This window comes from Taudactylus pleione, unplaced genomic scaffold (assembly GCF_031769625.1).
Source record: "Taudactylus pleione unplaced genomic scaffold, aTauple2 ptg000583l, whole genome shotgun sequence".
Classification (NCBI taxonomy): domain Eukaryota; kingdom Metazoa; phylum Chordata; class Amphibia; order Anura; family Myobatrachidae; genus Taudactylus; species Taudactylus pleione.
The window spans coordinates 2,005,124-2,029,022 of record NW_028284985.1 but is presented as its reverse complement, the minus strand read 5'-3'; the positions used below and the strand labels follow the sequence as shown (position 1 = coordinate 2,029,022).

The following is a 23,899-nucleotide window of genomic DNA, read 5'->3' as shown; positions in this document are numbered from 1 at the left end:
CTCTTCTTCTCCCCCTTACTTACTCGTGCTCTCTCTTACACTTACATACTCTCCCTCCCCCCCTTACTTACTCGTGCTCTCCCTTACACTTACATACTCTCCTTCTCCCCCTTACTTATTCGCGCTCCCCCTTACTCGCTTTCTCCCTTACACTTACATACTCTCCTTCTCCCCCTTACTTACTCGCTCTCTCCCTTACACTTACATACTCTCCCTCTCCCCCCCTTACACTCCCTCTCCCCCTTACTTACTCACTCTCTCCCTTACACTTACATACTCTCCCTCTACCCCTTACTTACTCTCCCTCCCCCTTACACTCCCTCTCCCCCTTACTTATTCGCTCTCTCCCTTACACTTACACTCTCCCTCTCCCCCTTACTTACTCGCTCTCTCCCTTACACTTACATACTCTCCCTCTCCCCATTACACTCCCTGCCCCGCTTACATACTGTCTCTCGCTCACACTCTACCTTACAAACACTCTATGGGCCTGATTAGGAGCCGGACGCTCTGAAAGAGTGCTCGCTCTGAATCAGGGCTTTTTTTTTTCTTTTTTGGAGCGGCATAGCTAGCGAGCGGCCGGGTTGATGGTCGCGATGGAACGCCACTTGCTCTCTCCCCCTTACACTTATTCTCTCCCCTTTACACTTATTCTCTTATTCTCTCCCCTTTACACTTATTCTCTTATTCTCTCCCCTTTACACTTACTCTCTCCCCCTTACACACTCTCTCCCCCTTACACTCGCTCTCACTCCCTTCTCTCCTCCTTACACTTACTCTCTCCCCCTTACATTTACTCTCTCCCCCTTACACTCGCTCTCACTCCCTTCTCTCCTCCTTACACTTACTATGTCCCCCTTACTCGCTCTCACTCCCTTATCCCCCCCTTACACTTACTCTCTCCCCCTTACACTTGCTCTCACTCCCTTCTCTCCTCCTTACACTTGCTCTCTCCTCCTTCCACTCGCTCTCACTCCCTTCTCTCCTCCTTACACTTACTCTCTCCCCCTTACACTCGCTCTCACTCCCTTCTCTCCTCCTTACACTTACTCTCTCCTCCTTACACACTCTCTCCCCCTTACACTCGCTCTCACTCCCTTCTCTCCTCCTTACACTTACTCTCTCCCCCTTACACTTACTCTCTCACCCTTACACTTGCTCTCACTCCCTTCTCTCCCCCTTACACTTACTCTCTCCTCCTTACACTTACTCTCTCCTCCTTACACTTACTCTCTCCTCCTTACACACTCTCTCCCCCTTACACTCGCTCTCACTCCCTTCTCTCCTCCTTACACTTACTCTCTCCTCCTTACACTCGCTCTCACTCCCTTCTCTCCTCCTTACACTTACTCTCTCCCCCTTACACTTACTCTCTCCCCCTTACACTCGCTCTCACTCCCTTCTCTCCTCCTTACACTTACTCTCTCCCCCTTACATTTACTCTCTCCCCCTTACACTCGCTCTCACTCCCTTCTCTCCTCCTTACACTTACTCTGTCCCCCTTACTCGCTCTCACTCCCTTATCCCCCGCTTACACTTACTCTCTCCCCCTTACACTTGCTCTCACTCCCTTCTCTCCTCCTTACACTTGCTCTCTCCTCCTTACACTCGCTCTCACTCCCTTCTCTCCTCCTTACACCTACTCTGTCCCCCTTACTCGCTCTCACTCCCTTCTCTCCTCCTTACACTTACTCTCTCCCCTTACACTTGCTCTCACTCCCTTCTCTCCTCCTTACACTTGCTCTCTCCTCCTTACACTCGCTCTCACTCCCTTCTCTCCTCCTTACACCTACTCTCTCCTCCTTACACTTACTCTCTCCCCCTTACACTCGCTCTCACTCCCTTCTCTCCTCCTTACACTTACTCTCTCCCCCTTACACTCGCTCTCACTCCCTTCTCTCCTCCTTACACCTACTCTCTCCTCCTTACACTTACTCTCTCCCCCTTACACTCGCTCTCACTCCCTTCTCTCCTCCTTACACCTACTCTCTCCTCCTTACACTTACTCTCTCCCCCTTACACTTGCTGTCACTCCCTTCTCTCCCCCTTACACTTACTCTCTCCTCCTTACACTTACTCTCTCCTCCTTACACTTACTCTCTCCTCCTTACACACTCTCTCCCCCTTACACTCGCTCTCACTCCCTTCTCTCCTCCTTACACTTACTCTCTCCTCCTTACACTCGCTCTCACTCCCTTCTCTCCTCCTTACACTTACTCTCTCCCCCTTACACTTACTCTCTCCTCCTTACACTCTCTCCCCCTTACACTCGCTCTCACTCCCTTCTCTCCTCCTTACACTTACTCTCTCCTCCTTACACTCGCTCTCACTCCCTTCTCTCCTCCTTACACTTACTCTCTCCTCCTTACACTCGCTCTCACTCCCTTCTCTCCTCCTTACACTTACTCTCTCCCCCTTACATTTACTCTCTCCCCCTTACACTCGCTCTCACTCCCTTCTCTCCTCCTTACACTTACTCTGTCCCCCTTACTCGCTCTCACTCCCTTATCCCCCGCTTACACTTACTCTCTCCCCATTACACTTGCTCTCACTCCCTTCTCTCCTCCTTACACTTGCTCTCTCCTCCTTACACTCGCTCTCACTCCCTTCTCTCCTCCTTACACCTACTCTCTCCTCCTTACACTTACTCTCTCCCCCTTACACTCGCTCTCACTCCCTTCTCTCCTCCTTACACTTACTCTCTCCCCCTTACACTCGCTCTCACTCCCTTCTCTCCTCCTTACACTTACTCTCTCCTCCTTACACTCGCTCTCACTCCCTTCTCTCCTCCTTACACTTACTCTCTCCCCGTTACACTTACTCTCTCCTCCTTACACTCTCTCCCCCTTACACTCGCTCTCACTCCCTTCTCTCCTCCTTACACTTACTCTCTCCTCCTTACACACTCTCTCCCCCTTACACTCGCTCTCACTCCCTTCTCTCCTCCTTACACTTACTCTCTCCTCCTTACACTCGCTCTCACTCCCTTCTCTCCTCCTTACACTTGCTCTCTCCTCCTTACACTCGCTCTCACTCCCTTCTCTCCTCCTTACACCTACTCTCTCCTCCTTACACTTACTCTCTCCCCCTTACACTCGCTCTCACTCCCTTCTCTCCTCCTTACACTTACTCTCTCCCCCTTACACTCGCTCTCACTCCCTTCTCTCCTCCTTACACCTACTCTCTCCTCCTTACACTTACTCTCTCCCCCTTACACTCGCTCTCACTCCCTTCTCTCCTCCTTACACCTACTCTCTCCTCCTTACACTTACTCTCTCCCCCTTACACTTGCTGTCACTCCCTTCTCTCCCCCTTACACTTACTCTCTCCTCCTTACACTTACTCTCTCCTCCTTACACTTACTCTCTCCTCCTTACACACTCTCTCCCCCTTACACTCGCTCTCACTCCCTTCTCTCCTCCTTACACTTACTCTCTCCTCCTTACACTCGCTCTCACTCCCTTCTCTCCTCCTTACACTTACTCTCTCCCCCTTACACTTACTCTCTCCTCCTTACACTCTCTCCCCCTTACACTCGCTCTCACTCCCTTCTCTCCTCCTTACACTTACTCTCTCCTCCTTACACTCGCTCTCACTCCCTTCTCTCCTCCTTACACTTACTCTCTCCTCCTTACACTCGCTCTCACTCCCTTCTCTCCTCCTTACACTTACTCTCTCCCCCTTACATTTACTCTCTCCCCCTTACACTCGCTCTCACTCCCTTCTCTCCTCCTTACACTTACTCTGTCCCCCTTACTCGCTCTCACTCCCTTATCCCCCGCTTACACTTACTCTCTCCCCCTTACACTTGCTCTCACTCCCTTCTCTCCTCCTTACACTTGCTCTCTCCTCCTTACACTCGCTCTCACTCCCTTCTCTCCTCCTTACACCTACTCTCTCCTCCTTACACTTACTCTCTCCCCCTTACACTCGCTCTCACTCCCTTCTCTCCTCCTTACACTTACTCTCTTCCCCTTACACTCGCTCTCACTCCCTTCTCTCCTCCTTACACTTACTCTCTCCCCCTTACACTTACTCTCACTCCCTTCTCTCCTCCTTACACTTACTCTCTCCCCCTTACACTCGCTCTCACTCCCTTCTCTCCTCCTTACACTTACTCTCTCCTCCTTACACTCGCTCTCACTCCCTTCTCTCCTCCTTACACTTACTCTCTCCCCCTTACACTTACTCTCTCCTCCTTACACTCTCTCCCCCTTACACTCGCTCTCACTCCCTTCTCTCCTCCTTACACTTACTCTCTCCTCCTTACACACTCTCTCCCCCTTACACTCGCTCTCACTCCCTTCTCTCCTCCTTACACTTACTCTCTCCTCCTTACACTCGCTCTCACTCCCTTCTCTCCTCCTTACACTTACTCTCTCCCCCTTACATTTACTCTCTCCCCCTTACACTCGCTCTCACTCCCTTCTCTCCTCCTTACACTTACTCTGTCCCCCTTACTCGCTCTCACTCCCTTATCCCCCGCTTACACTTACTCTCTCCCCCTTACACTTGCTCTCACTCCCTTCTCTCCTCCTTACACTTGCTCTTTCCCCCTTACACTTGCTCTCACTCCCTTCTCTCCTCCTTACACTTGCTCTCTCCTCCTTACACTCGCTCTCACTCCCTTCTCTCCTCCTTACACCTACTCTCTCCTCCTTACACTTACTCTCTCCCCCTTACACTCGCTCTCACTCCCTTCTCTCCTCCTTACACTTACTCTCTCCCCCTTACACTCGCTCTCACTCCCTTCTCTCCTCCTTACACTTACTCTCTCCCCCTTACACTTACTCTCTCCCCCTTACACTTGCTGTCACTCCCTTCTCTCCCCCTTACACTTACTCTCTCCTCCTTACACACTCTCTCCCCCTTACACTCGCTCTCACTCCCTTCTCTCCTCCTTACACTTACTTTCTCCCCCTTACATTTACTCTCTCCCCCTTACACTTGCTCTCACTCTCTTCTCTCCTCCTTACACTTACTCTGTCCCCCTTTCTCGCTCTCACTCCCTTCTCTCCTCCTTACACTTACTCTTTCCCCCTTACACTTGCTCTCACTCCCTTTTCTCCTCCTTACACACTCTCTCCCCCTTACACTCGCTCTCACTCCCTTCTCTCCTCCTTACACTTACTCTCTCCTCCTTACACACTCTCTCCCCCTTACACTCGCTCTCACTCCCTTCTCTCCTCCTTACACTTACTCTCTCCCCCTTACATTTACTCTCTCCCCCTTACACTCGCTCTCACTCTCTTCTCTCCCCTTTACACTTGCTCTCACTCCTTTACACTCACGCTCTCACTCTCTCCCCCTTACACTCGCTCTCACTCCCTTCTCTCCTCCTTACTCTCTCCCCCTTACACACACTCTCCCCCTTAAACTCGCTCTCACTCCCTTCTCTCCTCCTTACACTTACTCTCTCCCCCTTACACTTGCTCTCACTCTCTTCTCTCCTCCTTACACTTACTCTGTCCCCCTTACTCGCTCTCACTCCCTTATCCCCCCCTTACACTTACTCTCTCCCCCTTACACTTGCTCTCACTCTCTCCCCCTTACACTCGCTCTCACTCCCTTCTTTCCTCCTTACACTTGCTCTCTCCTCCTTACACTCGCTCTCACTCCCTTCTCTCCTCCTTACACTTACTCTCTCCCCCTTACACTCGCTCTCACTCCTTTCTCTCCCCCTTACACTTACCCTCCCACCCTTACACTCGCTCTCACTCCCTTCTCTCCTTCTTACACACTCTCTCCCCCTTACACTCGCTCTCACTCCCTTCTCTCCTCCTTACACTTACTTTCTCCCCCTTACATTTACTCTCTCCCCCTTACACTTGCTCTCACTCTCTTCTCTCCTCCTTACACTTACTCTGTCCCCCTTTCTCGCTCTCACTCCCTTCTCTCCTCCTTACACTTACTCTTTCCCCCTTACACTTGCTCTCACTCCCTTTTCTCCTCCTTACACTTACTCTCTCCACCTTACACACTCTCTCCCCCCCTTACACTCGCTCTCACTCCCTTCTCTCCTCCTTACACTTACTCTCTCCTCCTTACACTTACTCTCTCCCCCTTACACACTCACTCCCCCTTACACTCGCTCTCACTCCCTTCTCTCCTCCTTACACTTACTCTGTCCCCCTTTCTCGCTCTCACTCCCTTCTCTCCTCCTTACACTTACTCTCTCCCCCTTACATTTACTCTCTCCCCCTTACACTCGCTCTCACTCCCTTCTCTCCTCCTTACACTTACTCTGTCCCCCTTATTCGCTCTCACTCCCTTATCCCCCGCTTACACTTACTCTCTCCCCCTTACACTTGCTCTCACTCCCTTCTCTCCTCCTTACACTTGCTCTCTCCTCCTTACACTCGCTCTCACTCCCTTCTCTCCTCCTTACACCTACTCTCTCCTCCTTACACTTACTCTCTCCCCCTTACACTCGCTCTCACTCCCTTCTCTCCTCCTTACACTTACTCTCTCCCCCTTACACTCGCTCTCACTCCCTTCTCTCCTCCTTACACTTACTCTCTCCCCCTTACACTTGCTCTCACTCTCTTCTCTCCTCCTTACACTTACTCTGTCCCCCTTTCTCGCTCTCACTCCCTTCTCTCCTCCTTACACTTACTCTTTCCCCCTTACACTTGCTCTCACTCCCTTTTCTCCTCCTTACACACTCTCTCCCCCTTACACTCGCTCTCACTCCCTTCTCTCCTCCTTACACTTACTCTCTCCTCCTTACACTCGCTCTCACTCCCTTCTCTCCTCCTTACACTTACTCTCTCCCCCTTACACTTACTCTCTCCTCCTTACACTCTCTCCCCCTTACACTCGCTCTCACTCCCTTCTCTCCTCCTTACACTTACTCTCTCCTCCTTACACACTCTCTCCCCCTTACACTCGCTCTCACTCCCTTCTCTCCTCCTTACACTTACTCTCTCCCCCTTACATTTACTCTCTCCCCCTTACACTCGCTCTCACTCTCTTCTCTCCCCTTTACACTTGCTCTCACTCCTTTACACTCACGCTCTCACTCTCTCCCCCTTACACTCGCTCTCACTCCCTTCTCTCCTCCTTACTCTCTCCCCCTTACACACACTCTCCCCCTTAAACTCGCTCTCACTCCCTTCTCTCCTCCTTACACTTACTCTCTCCCCCTTACACTTGCTCTCACTCTCTTCTCTCCTCCTTACACTTACTCTGTCCCCCTTACTCGCTCTCACTCCCTTATCCCCCCCTTACACTTACTCTCTCCCCCTTACACTTGCTCTCACTCACTTCTTTCCCCCTTACACTTACTCTCTCGCCTTTACACTCACGCTCTCACTCTCTCCCCCTTACACTCGCTCTCACTCCCTTCTCTCCTCCTTACACTTGCTCTCTCCTCCTTACACTCGCTCTCACTCCCTTCTCTCCTCCTTACACTTACTCTCTCCCCCTTACACTCGCTCTCACTCCCTTCTCTCCCCCTTACACTTACCCTCCCACCCTTACACTCGCTCTCACTCCCTTCTCTCCTTCTTACACACTCTCTCCCCCTTACACTCGCTCTCACTCCCTTCTCTCCTCCTTACACTTACTTTCTCCCCCTTACATTTACTCTCTCCCCCTTACACTTGCTCTCACTCTCTTCTCTCCTCCTTACACTTACTCTGTCCCCTTTTCTCGCTCTCACTCCCTTCTCTCCTCCTTACACTTACTTTCTCCCCCTTACATTTACTCTCTCCCCCTTACACTTGCTCTCACTCCCTTTTCTCCTCCTTACACTTACTCTCTCCACCTTACACACTCTCTCCCCCCCTTACACTCGCTCTCACTCCCTTCTCTCCTCCTTACACTTACTCTCTCCTCCTTACACTTACTCTCTCCTCCTTACACTTACTCTCTCCCCCTTACACACTCACTCCCCCTTACACTCGCTCTCACTCCCTTCTCTCCTCCTTACACTTACTCTGTCCCCCTTTCTCGCTCTCACTCCCTTCTCTCCTCCTTACACTTACTCTCTCCCCCTTACATTTACTCTCTCCCCCTTACACTCGCTCTCACTCCCTTCTCTCCTCCTTACACTTACTCTGTCCCCCTTACTCGCTCTCACTCCCTTATCCCCCGCTTACACTTACTCTCTCCCCCTTACACTTGCTCTCACTCCCTTCTCTCCTCCTTACACTTGCTCTCTCCTCCTTACACTCGCTCTCACTCCCTTCTCTCCTCCTTACACCTACTCTCTCCTCCTTACACTTACTCTCTCCCCCTTACACTCGCTCTCACTCCCTTCTCTCCTCCTTACACTTACTCTGTCCCCCTTTCTCGCTCTCACTCCCTTCTCTCCTCCTTACACTTACTCTCTCCTCCTTACACTCGCTCCCCCTTACACTCGCTCTCACTCCCTTCTCTCCTCCTTACACTTACTCTCTCCTCCTTACACACTCTCTCCCCCTTACACTCGCTCTCACTCCCTTCTCTCCTCCTTACACTTGCTCTCACTCCCTTCTCTCCTCCTTACACTTGCTCTCACTCCCTTCTCTCCTCCTTATACTTACTCTCTCCCCCTTACACTCGCTCTCACTCCCTTCTCTCCCCCTTACACTTACCCTCCCACCCTTACACTTATTCTCTCCCCCTTACACTCGCTCTCACTCCCTTCTCTCCTTCTTACACTCACTCTCCCTCCCTTCTCTCCTCCTTACACTTACTCTCTCCCCCTTACACTCGCTCACCACTCCCTTCTCTCCCCCTTACTTACTCTCTCCCCCTTACTTACTCTCTCCCCCTTACACTCGCTCACCACTCCCTTCTCTCCCCCTTACACTTATTCTCTCTCTTACACTCACGCTCTCTCACTCTCTCCCCCTCCCTTTCCCCCTTACACGCTCACATTCTCTCTCTCTCTCTTATGTATTCCATATACTTGGTGTATGGAAGGTTGCAGAAGGGACTGACCTGTAACCATTCCGTCACCTACAGGACAACAGTCGCCGGGTGGAGAACATGCTGAAGTTGTGGATTATTGAGGCAAAGGACCTTCCGGCTAAGAAGAAGTATCTGTGCGAGCTGTATTTAGACGATGTACTTTATGCACGAACTACCTGCAAACTGAAGACGGATAACGTCTTCTGGGGCGAGCACTTTGAGTTCAACAACCTCCCGTCCCTGAAGAGCGTGACCGTGCACTTGTACAAGGAGACGGACAAGAAGAAGAAGAAGGACAAGAACAATTATGTGGGGCTGGTGAACATCCCCATCGGGGCGGTGACGGGGCGGCAGTTTGTGGAGAAGTGGTACCCTGTGGTGTCTCCTAACACCAGCAAAGGCAAATCGCTGGGTCCCATGATCCGCATCAAGAGCCGCTACCAGAGTATCAGCATCCTTCCCATGGAGATGTACAAGGAGTTTGCCGAGTATATCACTAATAACTATATGGTGCTGTGCTCCACCCTGGAGGGCGTCCTGAGTGTGAAGAACAAGGAGGAAATGGCATCGGCCCTGGTCCATATCTTACAGAGCACTGGCAAGGCAAAGGTAAGCCTGGCGGCGTGTCCTCCGCCCCTCATGTCCTGCACGGATTGTAGCTTGGTGGATTGCCTGGCGGCGTGTCCTCTGCCCCTCGTGTCCTGCACGGATTGTAGCTTGGTGTATTGCCTGGCGGCGAGTCCTCCGCCCCTCGTGTCCTGCACGGATTGTAGCTTGGTGGATTGCCTGGCGGCGTGTCCTCTGCCCCTCATGTCCTGCACGGATTGTAGCTTGGTGGATTGCCTGGCGGCGTGTCCTCTGCCCCTCGTGTCCTGCACGGATTGTAGCTTGGTGGATTGCCTGGCGGCAAGTCCTCCGCCCCTCGTGTCCTGCACGGATTGTAGCTTCGTGTATTGCCTGGCGGCGAGTCCTCCGCCCCTCGTGTCCTGCACGGATTGTAGCTTGGTGGATTGCCTGGTGGCGAGTCCTCCGCCCCTCGTGTCCTGCACAGATTGTAGATTGGTGGATTGCCTGGCGGCATGTCCTCCGCCCCTTGTGTCCTGCACAGATTGTAGATTGGTGGATTGCCTGGCGGCGAGTCCTCCGCCCTTGTGTCCTGCACAGATTGTAGCTTGGTGGATTGCCTGGCGGCGAGTCCTCCGCCCCTTGTGTCCTGCACAGATTGTAGCTTGGTGGATTGCCTGGCGGCGTGTCCTCTGCCCCTCGTGTCCTTCACGGATTGTAGCTTGGTGGATTGCCTGGCGGCGAGTCCTCCGCCCCTTGTGTCCTGCACAGATTGTAGCTTGGTGGATTGCCTGGCGGCATGTCCTCCGCCCCTCGTGTCCTGCACGGATCGTAGCTTGGTGGATTGCCTGGCGGCGTGTCCTCTGCCCCTCGTGTCCTTCACGGATTGTAGCTTGGTGGATTGCCTGGCGGCGAGTCCTCCGCCCCTTGTGTCCTGCACAGATTGTAGCTTGGTGGATTGCCTGGCGGCATGTCCTCCGCCCCTCGTGTCCTGCACGGATCGTAGCTTGGTGGATTGCCTGGCGGCGTGTCCTCTGCCCCTCGTGTCCTTCACGGATTGTAGCTTGGTGGATTGCCTGGCGGCGAGTCCTCCGCCCCTTGTGTCCTGCACAGATTGTAGCTTGGTGGATTGCGTGGCGGCGTGTCCTCTGCCCCTCGTGTCCTGCACGGATCGTAGCTTGGTGGATTGCCTGGCGGCGTGTCCTCTGCCCCTCGTGTCCTTCACGGATTGTAGCTTGGTGGATTGCCTGGCGGCATGTCCTCCGCCCCTCGTGTCCTGCACGGATTGTAGCTTGGTGGAGTTACGCTCATGGTATTATAGCTTCGCTGTATGGTTTGGAGTTTGTCTGAGATGTGTGTTTTGCTGGTTGTGAGGAAGCAGAAGGGAACCTCGTTATGTCATCATATACCTCATGTGTTACAGCCAGGTCAGATAGAAGAGCTTTGCTTTTAGTAGATGGTTAATGGTCGTTATATAGAGCACGGTGAGAATACAGCACTATCGGCCCAGCAGCGCAGTTTTAGCTCCGGTATGTCAGGGCTGGGTTTCTGCTTTGTAAAAACTTTTAATTTACCCTCATATTCAATTTAAGGCGAAAAGTCCGTTATCGGCTATAATTTATCGCCGATTACGTCATTTTCGCCGATTTCAATTTTCCCCGTATTCAATTTCAAAGACTTTTTCGCAGATGCGACAGGTCTTTGTAAAAAAACGGGGATAAATATTCACCACTGTTTAGGTGGCGAAAAAAAAGTGCAGAATTGGGGCTTTGGGGTGCAGAATAAAAAAAATAGCCTGCAGCCTTTGGAATGACCCCTTAATGTGATCTGTGTAAAAAAAAAAAAAAATTAAAAAGTTCCTGCGGGCACCCCAAAAAAGGTACTTTCATTTTGGGGGCAAATAAAAAAATGTTGGGGAACAAACTTAAAAACTAGCAAAATAGGCTCAGGGGGGAGTCCCCATATATGCGGCAGGTGGATTTTTAAAGAATTAAAAAAAATCACTTTAGGGACTTAAAAATATGCTTGCACCCCTTTTCATGTACCCCAAATTTGATGGGACTACTTTTGTTTTTGGAAAAAATAAAAGCTACATGCTATTCTTCACCCCTTCTTCACAGGCGCATTTATGCACCTGCCGCGTCTATTTAAAAACCCGATTATCTTCAGCAGGCCAAATCGGGGGTACCCATAGTGATCCCCCATGTCAGGACATCTTTTGTGGGGTGACAGGCTGATTTCCCCTAAAGTGACAGGACTTTACGATACTTACCTTTCCGCTGGGTCCCGTTTTTGCCGGATCCTAATTGATAAGCGGGCACGCACCCGATACTTCATGCCTGCAAAAAACGGCGACGATGGCCAAAAGTCCGACCTCGGACTTTTCGCCTCAAATTGAATGTGGCCCTATGACACACATTCAACTGGAAAAGACGCTACACCGCTCGGGACAGCTAACTCACGGCAGGCGTCTCCCGCCACACGGCGTATTGAGGCTAGGTGTATGGGGGCACATCTGCGTGATTGTATAACGCGGATGTTGAGCGATGGATGATGCATATGAAGGGCTGTGTATTGTAGCAGTTCTGGATTTTGCTTTATCAGATATATTTTTTATGTATATATTATCACATTGTACGTTGTTTTAATAATTAATTTGTGCTAATTGGTATTTCATTACCCAGAGTCATTGTCGCCGTCCTCCGCACAACAGCCACCGCCGCCATCATATTCACTGGGGACAATAAGGGAAATAGTTTCCATTCCGCTCTTGGCATGTGTTAGGATATATGATAAACTAGCTGGAAGGACCAGTATAAACACTTTGCCGAAAAGGTTAGAGAGAAACTTGAAATGATGTACCCGCTGCTGTGTTTGTTATACACAGGTAATGATGTACCCGCTGCTGTGTGTGTTATACACAGGTAATGATGTACCCGCTGCTGTGTGTGTTATACACAGGTAATGATGTACCCGCTGCTGTGTGTGTTATACACAGGTAATGATGTACCCGCTGCTGTGTGTGTTATACAGAGGTAATGATGTACCCGCTGCTGTGTGTGTTATACACAGGTAATGATGTACCCGCTGCTGTGTGTGTTATACACAGGTAATGATGTACCTGCTGCTGTGTGTGTTATACAGAGGTAATGATGTACCCGCTGCTGTGTGTGTTATACATAGGGAATGATGTACCCGCTGCTGTGTGTGTTATACACAGGTAATGATGTACCCGCTGCTGTGTGTGTTATACATAGGTAATGATGTACCCGCTGCTGTGTGTGTTATACAGAGGTAATGATGTACCCGCTGCTGTGTGTGTTATACACAGGTAATGATGTACCCGCTGCTGTGTGTGTTATACACAGGTAATGATGTACCCGCTGCTGTGTGTGTTATACACAGGGAATGATGTACCCGCTGCTGTGTGTGTTATACATAGGGAATGATGTACCCGCTGCTGTGTGTGTTATACATAGGGAATGATGTACCCGCTGCTGTGTGTGTTATACATAGGGAATGATGTACCCGCTGCTGTGTGTGTTATACACAGGTAATGATGTACCCGCTGCTGTGTGTGTTATACACAGGTAATGATGTACCCGCTGCTGTGTGTGTTATACACAGGTAATGATGTACCCGCTGCTGTGTGTGTTATACACAGGTAATGATGTACCCGCTGCTGTGTCTGTTATACACAGGTAATGATGTACCCGCTGCTGTGTGTGTTATACATAGGTAATGATGTACCCGCTGCTGTGTGTGTTATACATAGGTAATGATGTACCCGCTGCTGTGTGTGTTAATCATAGGTAATGATGTACCCGCTGCTGTGTGTGTTAATCATAGGTAATGATGTACCCGCTGCTGTGTGTGTTATACATAGGGAATGATGTACCCGCTGCTGTGTGTGTTATACATAGGGAATGATGTACCCGCTGCTGTGTGTGTTATACAGAGGGAATGATATACCCGCTGCTGTGTGTTATACAGAGGTAATGATGTACCCGCTGCTGTGTGTGTTATACAGAGGTAATGATGTACCCGCTGCTGTGTGTGTTATACATAGGTAATGATGTACCCGCTGCTGTGTGTGTTAATCATAGGTAATGATGTACCCGCTGCTGTGTGTGTTAATCATAGGTAATGATGTACCCGCTGCTGTGTGTGTTATACATAGGGAATGATGTACCCGCTGCTGTGTGTGTTATACACAGGTAATGATGTACCCGCTGCTGTGTGTGTTATACACAGGTAATGATGTACCCGCTGCTGTGTGTGTTATACACAGGTAATGATGTACCCGCTGCTGTGTGTGTTATACACAGGTAATGATGTACCCGCTGCTGTGTCTGTTATACACAGGTAATGATGTACCCGCTGCTGTGTGTGTTATACACAGGTAATGATGTACCCGCTGCTGTGTGTGTTATACATAGGTAATGATGTACCCGCTGCTGTGTGTGTTATACATAGGTAATGATGTACCCGCTGCTGTGTGTGTTAATCATAGGTAATGATGTACCCGCTGCTGTGTGTGTTATACACAGGTAATGATGTACCCGCTGCTGTGTGTGTTATACATAGGGAATGATGTACCCGCTGCTGTGTGTGTTATACATAGGGAATGATGTACCCGCTGCTGTGTGTGTTATACAGAGGGAATGATATACCCGCTGCTGTGTGTTATACAGAGGTAATGATGTACCCGCTGCTGTGTGTGTTATACAGAGGTAATGATGTACCCGCTGCTGTGTGTGTTATACATAGGTAATGATGTACCCGCTGCTGTGTGTGTTAATCATAGGTAATGATGTACCCGCTGCTGTGTGTGTTAATCATAGGTAATGATGTACCCGCTGCTGTGTGTGTTATACATAGGGAATGATGTACCCGCTGCTGTGTGTGTTATACACAGGTAATGATGTACCCGCTGCTGTGTGTGTTATACACAGGTAATGATGTACCCGCTGCTGTGTGTGTTATACACAGGTAATGATGTACCCGCTGCTGTGTGTTACATATGTCTGTTCCTCTGTGTGTGTATAATAAAGCATCTAGCCTTGGCAGTACCACCTGCAATGTTCTGCAGATCTCCACGGCGGTCAGTCATGTAATAATCTGCAGCAGCCTGTATAATGGGACTGTGATCATCTGGGTGATGGACGGTAATTATTTGGATACGTTTGGTTCCAGATTTCCGATCCTCTCGGCAGCGCTGCCGGTCTCCTGTGTGGTATTGGTGATACTGGTGATTAATACTTTGATTTCCTTGTATAATGGTGAAGAGCAGACTCTGATACTAATGATGGAACATAAATCAGATCTGTATGGAAACATACGTGTGTTATTTATCCCCGAGTCGTATCAGACTTCCCACACCCCTGTTTGGCCGGAGATTCTTGGCATTATCTGTGAGTTGTATCATTCATGCACTGGCAGACAGCGTGCGCTGTTCCTTTGGATTTGCCGAGCTGCCAGTATTACCGTCCCGGAGTGTAACATATTTCTACAGTCTAATTTATTTCTGGGAATAGACCCATTGGGATTGTGGTGAACCTAGAAGTGGTGTGTCAGGTCATAATCCGCCCACAATTTCCTCTGCGTTAGTGGCCAGGGATTTATGTGAGACGTCCTGAGCTACAGGTCCCAGCATGCCCTGCCAGAGAGATTCTAGCTACAAATCCAGGGATTGGAAAAACAGGGTGATATTTGCACTGGCAAGTGTTATGGTGGCAACTTTCTGGGACCCCATGTGTAAGACACCAATTGTTTAGGGACCCCAAATGTCAGACGGCCATTGTTCTGTCCCCAATTGTCACGTGGACATTGTTCCGGGATCCCAAATGTCAGACGGCCATTGTTCTGGGACCCCAAGTGTTGTGGTGCTATTGTTCTGTTGCCCCAAGTGTTGGCAGGCCATTGTTCTGCTGCCCCAAGTGTCGGGCCGCCATTGTTCTGCTACCCCAAGTGTCGGGCGGCCATTGTTCTGCTACCCCAAGTGTCGGGCGGCCATTGTTCTGCTACCCCAAGTGTTGGCAGGCCATTGTTCTGCTGCCCCAAGTGTCGGGCCGCCATTGTTCTGCTACCCCAAGTGTCGGGCGGCCATTGTTCTGGGACCCCAAGTGTCGGGCGGCCATTGTTCTGGGACCCCAAGTGTCGGGCAGCCATTGTTCTGGGACCCCAAGTGTCAGGCGGTCATTGTTCTGGGACCCCAAGTGTCAGGCGGTCATTGTTCTGGGACCCCAAGTGTCAGGCGGTCATTGTTCTGGGACCCCAAGTGGCGTGGAACTATTGTTCTGGGTCCCCAATTGTCGTGGAACTATTGTTCTGGGTCCCCAATTGTCGTGGAACTATTGTTCTGGGACCCCCAAGTGTCGTGGAACTATTGTTCTGGGACCCCAAGTGTCAGGCAGTCATTGTTCTGGGTCCCCAATTGTCGTGGAACTATTGTTCTGGGTCCCCAATTGTCGTGGAACTATTGTTCTGGGTCCCCAAGTGTCGTGGAACTATTGTTCTGGGACCCCAAGTGTCAGGTGCCCATTGTTCTGGGACCCAAAGTGTCAGACGGCCATTGTTCTGGGACCCCAAGTGTTAGTTGTGGATGTTCCGAAATCCCAAAAGGAGCAGTTTCCAAATGAATGTATTGTCTGAGATCCCAAAAACAAATTGCACACCACAGTCTAGAGGCTTCTCATAGTGTGAGAGACAATGTGTATGATTCATCAGACTGTACATACACTGCTCTGTACAGCTTCATATATACTGGTCTTTACCTCCATATATATTCTGTCTAAATATATCCTGCTCTGTAGAGTTGTGTGTACTGGCCTATGCCTCTGTATATTCTGTCTATATATTTCCTGCTCTGTTGCGTTGTGTGTACTGGCCTGTGCCTCTGTATATTCTGTCTATATATTTCCTGCTCTGTTGCGTTGTGTGTACTGGCCTGTGCCTCTGTATATTCTGTCTATATATTTCCTGCTCTGTAGAGTTGTGTGTACTGGCCTGTGCCTCTGTATATTCTGTCTATATATTTCCTGCTCTGTAGAGTTGTGTGTACTGGCCTGTGCCTCTGTATATTCTGTCTATATATTTCTTGCTCTGTAGAGTTGTGTGTACTGGCCTGTGCCTCTGTATATTCTGTCTATATATATATATATATATATTTCCTGCTCTGTAGAGTTGTGTGTACTGGCCTGTGCCTCTGTATATTCTGTATATATATATATATATATATATATTTCCTGCTCTGTAGAGTTGTGTGTACTGGCCTGTGCCTCTGTATATTCTGTCTATATATATATATATTTCCTGCTCTGTAGAGTTGTGTGTACTGGCCTGTGCCTCTGTATATTCTGTCTACAGAGCAGGAAATATATATATATAGACAGAATATACAGAGGCACAGGCCAGTACACACAACTCTACAGAGCAGGAAATATATATATATATAGACAGAATATACAGAGGCACAGGCCAGTACACACAACTCTACAGAGCAGGAAATATATATATATAGAGTTGTGTGTACTGGCCTGTTCCTCTGTATATATCACCCTAGTTTTGTAGCCTGCTGAACAATCCGGGAGAGCCGGACGTCCTGCTATAAATTGTCAGCTGTGGACGATCTAAACCAATGTTTCACCTGTCGCTGATCTGATCTCCAGCAGAGACCCCGATAGAACGTGGGTTGTCGGCTCTCAGACTAGAACAGTACATGAGCATATCGGGCTCTCTGTAGTTTCTGCAAGTTGGAATATTTCAGCTTTATTACCCTGCTCTGCTGTGTTCCCGGCCACTCATGCACTGACAATGTGGAGATTTCAGAGCCAATACATTTTTCACCTTTGCTGGCGAATTAATCTGCAAACATCTGTTGGACGAGCGTCCTGCCAGCCTGGCTCCCAATGACTGTTTGTACGACTTGTCTCGTATTAATATTCCATTACAAATTAGCATACTGCTTACTTAGGCTGCTAGCTTCCAGCGACCCACAGCGCAGGGCTATTCACAAGTCACAAACGTGCGGAATGGATTTAATATCCCGACTGGTTCCGCTATGGCGCAACATGACCGAGAAGTGTAGAATAATGATCTTAGGCTATAAAAAAGATCCAAATACTCAGCATTATTGTGATTTCAGGGGAGATAATAGTGAGAGTAATGTGTCATCGGGGGCTGAGGCCTGAAACGTTTTCCTTATTCTGGAATGTTGGCAGAATACGGTCTTTGGTTCCAGAGACCTCTCCAGACTGATACGACAGCTTGGTTCACCCTGATAGAGATCCACATGTATGTACTCTATTATATTATGATTAAATAGGGTTTTTTAGTTTTCCTGCCGTGATTTTGCAGCCGTGATAGAATTACAATTCTTTACAAACTACTAGAATGACTTCTCACTAACCGTTACATAAAATGTTATTATCACAGCGATACAGAAGATGCACTATACAGGTTTAGGCACTTGGGGGGAGGTTAGGTTTAAGGGCGCGAGGAAGGAGGGTTAGGTTTAGGGGTAGGTATTGGGTTAGGGTACTTACCGATCATTGTCATTATTTCAAGCCTATCGGGATCCCGTGCCCAACCCGATTCATGGGCCTCTAATTCATATTAAAGTGATTTTAAAATGTGCCTAAATTGTATCCATCACCTGCGCACAGGAGGCAGCCATTTTGGAGGCGGGGCCAACGTACCTGAGATTGCCGCTAGTGACATTGCTCAGATAGGAGGCCCGTTGTATCCGCGTGGAGCCCGACGCCATAACTCAGCACGGCACAGACTCCTCGGTTAGCACTCACAGATGTTTATATGCAGTGATTCTAGTAACTTATTAATGTTCTGCTGAATGCAAATGTCGCAGCGAGAGAATGATTCAGCCACGGCACAGCAGCAGCGGATTCATCAACGTCGCGCCGGGGGAAAATGCGCATAATTATGTGACTATCTCACCTACTTCTGCCAACATGATGAAGAGGGACCTGGGACCGGCTGCGAATGTCCCCCCCCCATCTTTCTTTTACTGTACGGAATAATCCTAATAAATGAGCACGTTCCCACATAGAGGAACGCTGGTTTCCATCCTATTCTACATAGGGGGAGATGTAGCAAACTTTCTAAATAGTGGAGACGTTGCCTATAGCAACCAATCAGCAGCATCCAGTACATTCTATAAAATGATAGGTAGAAGCTGATTGGTTGCCACCATGGCAGATGTTTGTTGCGCTATAGAGGCCTGTGGGCATGATACACGGGCATCATACACGCTCGGGCATGTAACATGCCCTCATTTGGATACATCACCAGCCTCAGATGGTAATAGGGGAACTATATTGCGCAGTCTGCGATAGGGTTCTTTGAAATCTCCATTTTATACCATGTCCGTCACGTGTGTGCGTGACACATCGCTGTCTGTTTATCCACTTTCATCTCAAACGCGCCTCAGCGCACTTTCCTCTCACATCACAGAGGCCGGGAGACGTGTGCGCTTGTTACGGTATTTTTATGAGGCTTCCCAGCTCCTGCCCGTCATCGGCCGCGTTCCGTGACATTTCATAGCTGGCGAGATGACAGAGAGTCGCCTGTTTAAGCTGGGGATGGAAATGCCATTGACGGGCTGGACTGAAGCTCAATCAGACTTTATAAGCAGCGTTTTCACCCTCACAGAAGACAAGTCCCTGATTCCTCGTGTGATAACGTCATAAACCCCTCAGAGGGCGGCTAACGGGATGAATATTCTCTCCGGTAGGGTCTTCTGAATGTATTTCAGGTTGCCGTCGGGGTGTCATTATTATTATGCCGGTAGGAGTCTCCAGTTATACGCTTTCCAGTTTAGTCTGTTTGATGATACAACCGTTATCTCACAGAGTGCTATTTATTAACATTATTTTTACTATAATAAAGTGATAAAGGCTGTTTTGTGTTTTCACACCCTTTTCACATTATGTTAGTATCACCTGTAGTTACTAAAGGGCAATTGGAGTAGAATTCCTAAAATTCTACTCCAACCCCTAAGTATCACTTATTTTTAGTAATCAGATCGCATTTCCCATAATTGTAATGGGAAATGTGATCCCACCAGAGTTACTAAAAATAAATTGTAAAAAATACCGGGGATAGCCCTGTGATAATAACGCCACCTGGAGGTGGCGTTATCCAGGGTCTCCCCCAGTTACCGGGCTCCTACTCTGCTCTAACGGGGAGAGCAGAGCCGGGAGTCGGTCCCAGTGATCAGCTGTGTGGTCTAAACAGACCGCAAGCTGATCTCTGCGAAAAAAAAAAAGTAAAAAAAACCCAAGACCATCGCGACCATCGAGCTTGCAACGAGACCCTTGTGGTAGGGTCTCGTGGCCGCAAGCCCCAGAGAGATTTCGGCTCTAACAGAGCCGGAATCTCTCCACTAACGTCACTCGTGATGACAGTGGGGCCGCCCCCAAACGACAGGAGTTCTCATGGGAACGCCTCCGTTTGGGCAGCCACCCCCCTGGCCCGCCCACTAAAGGGGGCAAGCTGTCACTCAACATCGACAGCTCGCCTCCTTTGTTGCGAGACCCGGAGCGACGGGTTGCCCGCCTCTAGTCGGGTCTCGCTCATGCGCACAACGGAGCCGGCTCCGTCGTGCACATGCGCTGTGGGCCACCATCGACCCGGTTGCAAGCGCTTGCGACCGGGTCTGAATCAGGCCCTGAATCTACAAATGCACCCTCTACTTCTGTATGTTACATATTATCACTGGCAGGTTCACCCAGCGTTCGCTCACTGTCCGTGTGTTGTGCTAAGCGGCAGACACCTCACAGCAGTCGCGTATGCCGCAGTTAGCGGGACTGTATACCGTATGCAAATCCCAGTATCTGCCTAAACTGGGACAGGTGGAATAATGTGGTGAGAGCTTGAGAATTTGCGAACAATCACAGTGACGGAGAATGTGTGGGGGCAATTAGCAAGTCTACCCTAGGTGCCAAAGCAACTGCGAATTACAGGAGCCCGAAGATGAACAGAAGCAGGATAAGCAGGGGGAGGGGGGGGGAGTGTGAACGTGTGACAACGACCAGTAAAGAAGTAGAACTCTATAGAAGTATAATGAATGTATATCGGAAATGCACATTAACACGTTACCAGCAGCTCAGAACACAGGATGCCGCCTCTTCTGATCACGTTGGAGGCTGCAGAGACAGTAACACAATTCTACTCATTCCTGGATCCACATCCAGTAACCAATTATCCATAGGAACTGTATCCTTGCTGTTATAATTCATCTTCGTGCAGAGAGAATACGCCGTCTGATCCGTCACTGGGCTCCGCGTACAGAACCGTCTGTGGGATCACATTAGTAACCGACAGAGCTTGCCATCAACGCTCTAGATATTTATATGCGCATGATAGAACATTGAGGCCCTGATGATTAATGGTCCTGTCTGTGGGAATAATGTGAGTGTGGGGTTACTGCGTGCGCTACACAGGCCCATTGTCCTTCCTCTGAGTTATTGGGTAGCATCCATACATGAAACTGCCACATTAATCTGTCAGACGGGCGCAGGTAAAGGGACGCCTTGTGTGGCACAAAGGCTGATTAAATTGCAGGAAGCGGTTTGCGACGTCACAGGGCGATTTGCGAGGTGCAATTACAGTTTGAGGGCTTCGATAGCAACAACACATCTGCGATAATTAGTAACGAGCCTGTTTATTGGTTAGCAGTGGGCCACAATCCAATCATCTCCGCCCGCTGCGACACTGAGAACCGTTTCCAGTTGGTCGCTGTCAGATGCACTAAAATCCAAATACAGCTCCCAATCATTATAATTGCTGCGAATAGGTTCCCTCAAATAGAGGAAATGTATGCGGCGTTCCGCGGAGGAGACGGGGGAGGCGAAACCCACGAGCGGAGATGTTGCATCGCATGGGAGTGTCGCAGGTGGGTCTCGGGAACGCACAACCGCTCACATGGGAGGTCGCCGTCAGATGGGGAACCTGCACCTGCCATAGGAATGGTGTAAGTTTCAGTGCTGTGACCACTGGTGGCGTATAAAGACGCGCCAGACGTTATTGCAGCGGGAGCGTCGCAGTCCCTGCATGTGTGGCGCCCGGGTGTACGCCAGGGAAGGGCTTTTGTAGTGGCATTGAGATAAAGTCTGCGATGGCGCTGAAAGAAACAAGGACGGCCTCTGCGTTATTTTAATCTCATTTTATATATTTTACTGATACATCTAATAAAGTGATATCATCCAATAAACATGGAAATAAGGATCGATCGCTACCAAAAACTTTATTTCATTTCTTAAGAATTTGTTGATATATTTCATAATAGACGGCGATGTTTTCCTGCCAGCGATGGTCACGTCTCGGTGTTAGGGCTCCGATGTCCCGTGCCTAATTATAGCTGTGATGTAGTGATTGGTGGGGGAAGCATATTTTGGACGCACGTACCTGAGGATCACAGCAGACACGGCCTCTGACCGCGTAAAGTGGAAACAGTAAATATGTGAACCCTTCTCATGGTATAAAAGCTGGATGAGTTCTCCGGTACACTCAGGTCATATTTCAGTCCTAATGGTTTGAATGTCCCATAGAGGCGGCTCAGAGCTTTGTTTCCAGTCTCAGAAGGTGAATTACAAATGAACATTATACACTATGCTGAGACTTCTCTGCCCGGAATAATAAGTTACAGCCGTTTCTCCCCTATAGAGAACATTTATCTCTGTCGCTAAACCCCAGTATTGGGGCGAGAAAGGCCGTCAGAGGGCGATTTCATTACCCGCGTGCTTCATCGGTAGCAGATCCCAGGAATCAGGCCACTGTAACTGCGCTTATGAATCTGCCCCTAGATGGCTGAAACCCTGAATTCATTAAGTCATTGTGCCGCCTGTCCTGGCTATTGGAATATGTGTTGGCACAAAGAAAATTGTCATTGTTGATTAGTGGGAAACATCCCAGAATTTATTTCTGGTTATTGGGATACACGGTGGCACACAGTAAATTATCAGCTCTCCTGGTTAGTGGGATACACGGTGGCACACAGTAAATTGTCAGCTCTCCTGGTTAGTGGGATACACGGTGGCACACAGTAAATTGTCAGCTCTCCTGGTTAGTGGGATACACGGTGGCACACAGTAAATAGTCAGCTCTCCTGGTTATTAGGATACACGGTGGCACACAGTAAGTTAACAGCTCTCCTGGTTAGTAGGATACACGGTGGCACACAGTAAATTGTCAGCTCTCCTGGTTATTGGGATATATGGTGGCACACAGTAAGTTATCAGCTCTCCTGGTTAGTGGGATATATGGTGGCACACAGTAAGTTATCAGCTCTCCTGGTTATTGGGATACACGGTGGCACACAGTAAATAGTCAGCTCTCCTGGTTATTGGGATACACGGTGGCACACAGTAAATAGTCAGCTCTCCTGGTTATTGGGATATATGGTGGCACACAGTAAGTTATCAGCTCTCCTGGCTGTTAGGATACACGGTGGACTGTCTGGAGGCTTTGTGAGGAGTCCTGGACGCCTAGACAAGAAAGGTTAATTGCTATAACTGCTCCTGAAATAACAGCAGAGAATCTCGGCACAGTCATCCTCTGTCGGATATATTTTATGTTCCTGCAAATTAACAACTTTTTATTAAAAATATATATTTAAACATTAACTGGAACGAGGGGTATTTTATGTATTTTTAATCCTTTTAAGCATCTTATAATCTTTTGTTCATATATTAAAGATGAAGTATCACTTTTTATACTTCTCAAAATCTATATAAGGTCATTAATGAATAGAAGACTCATCGGCCACGTGCTGCTAAGCTCAATGTGACAGTGGGCTATGTGACACTGCATATTACCACTTCTCCTGTTCTGTATACTGGGCTATGTGACACTGCTTAGTACCACTTCTCCTGTTCTGTATACTGGGATATGTGACACTGCATAGTACCACTTCTCCTGTTCTGTATACTGGGATATGGGACACTGCATAGTACCACTTCTCCTGTTCTGTATACTGGGATATGGGACACTGCATAGAACCACTTCTCCTGTTCAGTATACTGGGCTATGTGACACTGCTTAGTACCACTTCTCCTGTTCTGTATACTGGGTTATGTGACCCTGCATAGTACCACTTCTCCTGTTCTGTATACTGGGATATGTGACACTGCATAGTACCACTTCTCCTGTTCTGTATACTGGGCTATGTGACACTGCTTAGTACCACTTCTCCTGTTCTGTATACTGGGATATGTGACACTGCATAGTACCACTTCTCCTGTTCTGTATACTGGGATATGTGACACTGCATAGTACCACTTCTCCTGTTCTGTATACTGGGATATGGGACACTGCTTAGTACCACTTCTCCTGTTCTGTATACTGGGTTATGTGACCCTGCATAGTACCACTTCTCCTGTTCAGTATACTGGGCTATGTGACACTGCATAGTACCACT

The 23,899-nt window shown here is 49.1% G+C and overlaps 1 protein-coding gene across 7 annotated transcripts in view; it reads left to right on the top strand.

The window, feature by feature from the left end:
• Nucleotides 1-23,899, top strand: part of DAB2IP (DAB2 interacting protein) — a 575,200-nt gene that overhangs the window by 449,264 nt on the left and 102,037 nt on the right. For all 7 annotated transcript variants that reach the window (XM_088453575.1, XM_088453574.1, XM_088453572.1 and 4 more), the window contains one exon: nt 8,953-9,507. In XM_088453575.1, the coding sequence (XP_088309701.1) occupies nt 8,953-9,507 (555 nt within the window). The remainder of the gene's footprint in view (nt 1-8,952; nt 9,508-23,899) is intronic.